Source organism: Cariama cristata, unplaced genomic scaffold (genome assembly GCF_000690535.1).
Source record: "Cariama cristata isolate BGI_N322 unplaced genomic scaffold, ASM69053v1 scaffold32198, whole genome shotgun sequence".
Lineage (NCBI taxonomy): Eukaryota > Metazoa > Chordata > Aves > Cariamiformes > Cariamidae > Cariama > Cariama cristata.
In genome coordinates this window covers 1-7496 of record NW_009629934.1, presented here as the reverse complement: position 1 = coordinate 7496, position 7496 = coordinate 1, and the positions used below count along the sequence as shown (strand labels likewise).

General features: G+C 58.7%; 1 protein-coding gene across 1 annotated transcript; it reads left to right on the top strand.

The window, feature by feature from the left end:
• Positions 1–305: 305 nt before the first annotated feature.
• Positions 306–6927, top strand: LOC104154931 (tubulin gamma-1 chain; the record flags this gene model as incomplete). The annotated part of the gene is made up of 9 exons (XM_009705352.1): positions 306–479; positions 936–1004; positions 2275–2354; positions 2959–3085; positions 3861–3944; positions 4182–4334; positions 5668–5820; positions 6140–6301; positions 6730–6927. Coding segments are annotated over 9 exons (1200 nt in total), but the record flags the coding sequence as incomplete, so codon positions are not given.
• Between the last annotated feature and the right edge of the window lie 569 nt (positions 6928–7496).

Below are 7496 nucleotides of genomic sequence, written 5' to 3'. Positions count from 1 at the left end.
GAGGCAGAAACACGAAGCTGAGGCTGCCATAGATACCTCCTTCCCTAACCGCCGTGAGTGTAGGCCCGTCAGGGAAGAGCCGCCTGCCCTCCGAGTGCCCGGTGTTCAGGATGTGCTCTGGGGCGCGTAAAGATGCTGCATTACGGACAGGCTGTGCATAACAAGTTTCCCTTCCTCCTTTTCCCTGTCAGACGGCGGCTGTGCCGTGCTGTCCCGCGGCCAGGGGTGGGACACGCACTTGCAGTTCCTCTTGCGGTAAGAAGTGGCACTGAGCTGCGGCTGCATCATGATCTTACTGCTCCTTGTTAAAGGCAGACGATGAGCACTACATCCCGCGAGCCGTGCTGCTGGACCTGGAGCCCCGAGTTATTCACTCCATCCTGAACTCCCCTTATGCCAACCTTTACAACCCAGAAAACATCTACCTGTCTGAGCACGGAGGGGGAGCTGGGAACAACTGGGCCAGTGGCTTCTCACAGGTAACAGCTCTAGTGCTCCTGGGTGCAAACACAGATCTGCTCATTGGGTGTCAGGCTTTATCATGGCTTTCTTATGTCAGGCTCAGTATGTTCACTCCATCCTGAACTCCCCTTATGCCAACCTTTACAACCCAGAAAACATCTACCTGTCTGAGCACGGAGGGGGAGCTGGGAACAACTGGGCCAGTGGCTTCTCACAGGTAACAGCTCTAGTGCTCCTGGGTGCAAACACAGATCAGCTCATTGGGTGTCAGGCTTTATCATGGCTTTCTTATGTCAGGCTCAGTATGTGGTTCCTGAAGAATACGTCATTTGGCAGCGACTTGCGCCTGACTCTTTTTGGCACCCTGGGCCCAGGGTCACATTGCCAGTCTGACTTGGCTTCACTTCAGGCTTCAGGAGCTCTTCTCATTTTCTGTGGGAAAGAAACAAAATCTGGTCTGGTCTCTCTTGCAGGGAGAAAAAATCCACGAAGATATTTTTGATATAATAGACAGAGAGGCTGATGGGAGCGACAGTTTGGAAGTAAGTAAATCAGGGGATTTGGATCCGGTTGCCCTGCTTGGTGTTTTCTGAGCCAGGCTGCTCTTTTATAAGGTCAAGCTCAGCCCTCTGGTGTACACAGACTTGCTCAACTTGCTACTAGGTGCTAAGCAGAGAGCACATAGAGAGGGGAACTAGGGAAAGGAGGTCTTTCCCATCACTACTGTATCTGCCAGGCTTCCCCAGGAATCTTAATGTTTGCTCAGCAGGGCATTTTTCTGCCCCAAATACTGCCTGCATTGGGCATTTCCTGCAGGATACAGTCTGCAGGAAGAGTTCCAGGCATTATGGCGCTTTTTCCTTTCCCTGTACCGCCTCCCGCCCATGGCTCTCCCCCGCGTCAGCTGAAGCAGGACACACGCTGCTCATCCTCCAGTGAAGGCCCTCCTGGGTAGGGAGGGCTCTGCTGGAACAAGGCACCTGCTGCCCCCCTGCCTGCAGAAGAAGAGGGAGCCATGGGCTGCCAGCAGGAAAGTGTTTAGACCCAGAGTTGCTGAGTGCTTTGAAATCCACAGAATGAGCACAGGTAGCTGCAGTTTCATTTTCTCCCCAGAGGGGTTAAAGGGGCACCAGGGGTACCAATGGCTCCTTGGCTGCTTTGCTCTGTACCTCTGGCAGGACCTCGGCCACCATCCGTGTAAACCCATTTCTTGTGCATAGGCAGACAGGGCTCCCTGCTGTTTGTGTCAGACTGTCATATGGCAACAGGGGAAGGGAAAATGTCATCGTAAAATAAGCTGGCAGAAGATCCAAGAGCCTCTTGTGGGACCTGCAGGAGGTGGGAGCTGCCCTGAAGTCAGGGAGAGGGACTTTGGCCTTGGGCAGTCTAGAAGGAGGGGAATGGCATGGCAGGCCTGGGGAAAGGGCTGAGAACGTCTACCTCCATTTTGTGTGACCACCTGGATCCTGAAGGTGACATTGGAGCTATTCTGAAGTCTGTTCTGGGGTGGGAGGAATCCAGGAGGCTGCTGAGCCGCAGTTGCACTTTGTCGTGTGTGCAGAGACGTGGATTCCACCCACACTGGCAGGAGTGGCCTGATGTGCGTGTGGCTGTTGCTGTGGTCTGGAGGAGCCAGGGCTAACCTCAGCTCCATCCGCAGGCTGCAGCTCCGTGCTCATTTGTCACAGGGGGAGTTCTTGCCCTGGCCGGCACGTCTCTGCTGGAGGTGGCAGCGGTGGCACAGCGTGCTTTGCTCTGCTGCTCCTGGGGCTGAGCTGGACCTTGAGCTGCCTGCGTTCTGCTTCCTTCCAGGGGTTTGTGCTTTGCCACTCCATTGCTGGTGGAACGGGCTCCGGCCTGGGCTCGTACCTCCTGGAGAGACTGAATGACAGGTGAGTGCTCAGCCTTGTCCCCTTCCCTCACCGCAGTCTGGCCCAGCATGGGCACCCTGCCAAAGCGGGGAGCTGGAGAGCGCTGACTCAGAGCCACCGCCCCGCACCCAAACACTGCCTTGTGCAATCCCTGGCACACTGCCCGGGAAAGGAATGGCTCCTGATATGCCTGGGGACTTCAGAGGCTCTGAAACTGGACTCATACTGTCCAAACTCTGCCTTTCCTCAGCCATTCTTATCAGGCAGATGCCTTGTGACACCCTGACTGCGCAGGGGAGGGTGGGAGGCTCTAGCTGCGGGCTCTGAAGTGCCGTCCCTGCCTGTTTCAGCTTGCAGCCTCTTGAAAAGGCTTGTAAGCAGCTGCTTAATCAGCCTGTGGATGGCTCAGCCTCCCCTGTAGCTCTGTCTGGCAGCCAGCTCCTGTACTGCTGGGGTAGGCACTGCTGGGACAAATTCTCTCTCCCTGGGAGCCGACTCTGGCATGCAGCGCTGGTGACTCACTGCTGTCCTGAGCCCTGGAGACTGCAAAGGGAACTTGTGGGAGGGAGGAGAGAGTGCTGGCTTGGTGGTGTTAACCCTTGAGGTGGCTGGGCTTTCTCACCAGGTATCCCAAGAAGCTGGTGGAGACCTACTCGGTTTTCCCAAACCAGGATGAGATGAGCGATGTTGTAGTCCAGCCGTACAACTCTCTGCTGACACTGAAGAGGCTGACTCAGAATGCTGACTGTGTGGTAAGAGTCCCGCTGCGTGTCAGGCCAGTGGCGCAGCCAGCTCCGGCATGGTAGCCCTGTCCCCAGCCGCTCAAAGACACAGCCTTTGCGGGGGGAAGTGCTGCAGCAGCGTGTGACGTGCCTGCAAGGCCCCAGGTGCAGCAACGGGTGCTCCCCCATCCAGAAGGACTGAGCAGATGTGGTGGCTCCAGGGACAGGGGCTCTGCGCTAACCCCTGATGAGCTGTCTGGCTTGACATTTCTGCCTCCTGTGTCCAGCAGATTCTTCCCATGGCAGCAAGGACTGGCTGTGCTTCCTCTGCATAGCTGCACTGAAGCCTTCTGCTTGAACTCGATTCCAGCATCGCTTTCAGCACCCACAAGACCCAGACAGGCAGCATCCTCAGCCTGCACCAGCACCTTGGGTCGGGTCCTAACCAAGTCTGCCTGTCCCTCCCAACTTACCTCTGCCTGTGGCAGGGCAAGAGCAGCTGCGCCAGAGCTGCTGGGGCTGAAGGTTGCTGCGAGGTGCTGGCCCAGAGGCAGTGCTCTTTGGGAGGGCGCTGGGGAGCACAGCCAAGAGGGGAGGGAAGAGCTTCCATTGACAGTGTCAGTTACGCTCCACAGATGAGTCAGCTTGTGGTTTCAAGTGTCTGCCACCTGCCGAGGAGGGCTCCGCCAGGCTGCAGCGCTCGGGGCCTGTGCTGGGCAATCCGGTGCCCTGGGACACATGGCCGGGACTGCCCTTCCTCAGGCTGCCTCCGAGGCATTTCACAGAGCCGGTTTTTCTTTTGCAGGTCGTTCTGGACAACACAGCCTTGAATCGGATCGCGACAGACCGGCTGCACATTCAGAACCCATCGTTCTCTCAGCTCAACCAGTCTTCCTTCTGGAGAAGCTGGCATGGGGCTTCCCCGCTATGTTCGATTCAGTCTGAACTTGCTCCATGGGCTGGGCGCAGTGGTGGGCAGCCTGGGGCGGTGAATGGGGGCCCTCTGCCCTTCCCAGGGGCAGCCTCCACCGGCACGCCAGCTTCCCCTGGCACGGCTGCGTGAAGCAGGTTTTGAACACGCTCTGCAACCATGTGGTGATGCGGATGCTGACACCATCCTCTCCCCCAGGTCTCCACCATCATGTCTGCCAGCACCACCACGCTCAGGTATCCTGGGTACATGAACAACGACCTCATCGGGCTGATTGCCTCACTGATCCCCACCCCCCGGCTGCACTTCCTTATGACGGGGTACACTCCGCTTACCACCGACCAGTCGGTAAGGCAGTCCGCCGGGCACTCCTCCCCTTCCCTGAGGGCAGGAGGAGCTGCCACGCTCACCTTGTGACATCCATCAGTCCCACGGTCTTGGTGTGAGCTGTAATTGCGTGTTCCAAATCCCAGGCCTATGGGTCCACACCACATGACAGCTGCGTGTGATATGAATCAGACGTGAGCAGGCAATTGTGCTTGTGCTGGGCTACCTGCTGCGTGCATCAGGATGCTGCGGCAGCTATGGGGAGCCGACAGTATCTGATCTGACAAAAGCCACCCTTAGAAACGACTGGAGTGAGCCCAGCAAAGTGGCCCTGCCAGTCCTGCCACCCCAGTGGGCCACTAGCCGAGGCTGTTTGGGTCAGAACACTGTTGATCGTCGTCGTTCCAAGACTCATCATGGGCTCCAGGCATCAGCCCCTTCCCAGGGCTTGATCTGTGCTCTGGGAGGGCACTGCCACCCCTCAGCTGCATCAAACGCTACCACTTGTGTTTAGCTCATCCCCAGCCAGCGCCCCCTCAGCCCCCCGGGTCAGTTCTGTTTTGAGAGGCACTCACCTGCGTTGGCTGCATCTCAGTTCTGCTGGGAGCCAACAGCTGCTGTTCTCCTCTCGTTGTGTGCATTTCCTCAGGATGTTACTCAGAGAAGCAAATCTGAAAAACTGCTGGCTCTGAAAAGGGTATCGAGTGTGTGATCTGTCCTCCCAGAGAGGAGTGTGGGGAGGGCTCAGCCAGCAGCTCAGACGGTGCCTGGAGCGGGGCTGCCACATTGCTGAGCTGTCCTTGCTATGGGCAGTCCTTCAGGTGCCGGCCCTGGCTGGGTCCCCCTTGGCAGGCAGCAGCTGGGCAAAGCTTGTGACAGCACTTGGGGACTGCAGTGGGTGGTGTGCCCACGGGCTCAGTGCAGGGTGAGGTGGAGAGGGGGTGCAGCAGGGAGTGACCCCTCTCCTGTCCTCCAGCCCAGCTCCTTGCCTGAGCACTGGAACTGGACAGAAGTTACAACAACAACATGAAATGCGTCCCTGTCACTGTGGTCTCAGCTGAGCTTCGGCCCCAGCCCCTGCTGTGCTGCTGGGGGGCGGGCAGCTCAGCACGCTTGTGTTGGAGCCTCCGCCAATGCTCTGGTTCTCAGCCTGGCTGTGCCTCTTGTGTGACTTTGGGATTTCCCTGTCCTGCATGTGGCTTTGCATGTGACTCCATTGCCCAGGGCAAGGGCTTCTCTGTCCAGCTGCCCTCCGCTCCTCTGTGTGTGTGTGTGCGCGCGTGTGCGCAGGGCAGCGGGAGGGGGTAAGGGAGCAGCACACCCGCTCCCTCTGACCCCTGGCTGGCATTTGCAGGTGGCCAGCGTGAGGAAAACCACAGTCCTGGATGTGATGAGAAGATTGCTGCAGCCTAAAAATGTGATGGTGTCAACAGGGCGAGACAGGCAGACCAACCACTGCTACATCGCCATCCTCAACATCATCCAGGGGGAGGTGGATCCTACGCAGGTAAGCTCCCACAGCTGTTTCAGATGCTGATGGCAATGCCATAGCCTGCCAGGGAAGGGCATGGTCACCATCTTCCTGTGTGGGGCTCCTGGGGCGAGACTGAGCAGTGCCTGAGAACTAGCTCTGAGTCGTTCCTGTGTGGACCCTGGCCTCAGGGAAAGGCCACTAGTCCCTTACTGTGAGGAGCCTCCCTGCCTGCCGTTTGCTGAAATCCACCTTCCTGAGGCCGTACATCCTGCAGGGAGGAGCTCCTGGGTCTGCTGGGACCAGGCTGCTTTGCCCATCGCCCTGCTGTCCCTTGCTGCTCTCATCCCACCAGGTTCACAAGAGTCTGCAGCGGATCCGGGAGAGGAAACTGGCCAACTTCATCCCCTGGGGTCCTGCCAGCATCCAGGTGGCTTTGTCCCGCAAGTCCCCTTACCTGCCTTCCGCACACCGTGTCAGTGGCCTCATGATGGCAAACCATACCAACATCTCCTCGGTGAGTGCCTTCCCTCTATGCCGCAGGCAGTGCTGGGGCTCCACAGCTGCAGCTCTGATGTCCTTTCAGTCACAAACGTGTCTTCACTGGGGCTTTCACAAAGCCATGGCAGGCCCTGCAGATGAGGGGAGGGTGGGCAGCTCCCAGCTGGGGCACAGCAGAGCTCAGGTCTGGTCTGTGGTCCCGTCAGTCCTGCTGCACTCCTGGTGCCCTTCTCCCAAGAGCAGGCTGCTGCAGGGCTCCTTTCTCCCTGGCCAAAGGCAGCCTCAGAAGCATGAGCTGATCCTGAGCGCTGGCTGGGAGGAGGGTAGCAGCTACGGCCCTGCCTGCCTCCTCCCAGGCAGCTGCCTGAGGAGGTCAGGCCCCCACCCTGCCCCACGGGATCCCCAGGGAGCTCTGTCCCGTCTAACTGCTGCGCTGCTCTCCAGCTGTTTGAGCGGACGTGCCGGCAGTACGACAAGCTGCGCAAGCGAGAGGCCTTCCTGGAGCAGTTCCGCAAGGAGGACATCTTCAAGGACAACTTCGACGAGCTGGACAACTCCCGGGAGATTGTGCAGCAGCTGATCGATGAGTACCACGCAGCCACGCGTCCTGACTACATCTCCTGGGGCACGCAGGAGCAGTGAGTGCCCTGCCAGGGGACAGGAGGGTCCCACGGCCACCTCCATGCACGCCGGCAGGGTTTGTCTCTGCCGTGCCCACATTTAGCACCCCTCAGCGCTGCCCAGCCACAGTGGAGTCGTCACACTGGCTGCACACACGCTGCACTCCTCAGCGGAAGCAGCTCTGCAGGGAGCAGCACTGCCCCTGAAGACCCTTGGCGGGGGACAGCCTCTGCTCCATCATGTGCCCTGGCCCAGGATTCGACTGGGGCAGCTGCGTGCTGTGCTGGTAGGGAACCTCTGCCCGTGGGAGCAACGCTCGCTCGGAGGAGGATGAGAGCGAACACAGGGGCTTGGAACGGGCCTGTCCCAAAGAGTTGGGTGCATGTGACCCCTGAGGCCAAAGGCTCTGTGTGGCTAAGCTAGTCCTTGCCCTGGGCAGGAGCCTTGTTCCTCCTTCGCCAGATCAGGCCTGGGGCACAGGCTGTATCTATATTTTTGTAGGTTATTTTGCTTTAATAAAGGCTGTTCCTGCACTGATGGTGCCTGCACGGCTCCTGGAGTAAGCAGTCGGACAGGGAAGCAGCTGGAGA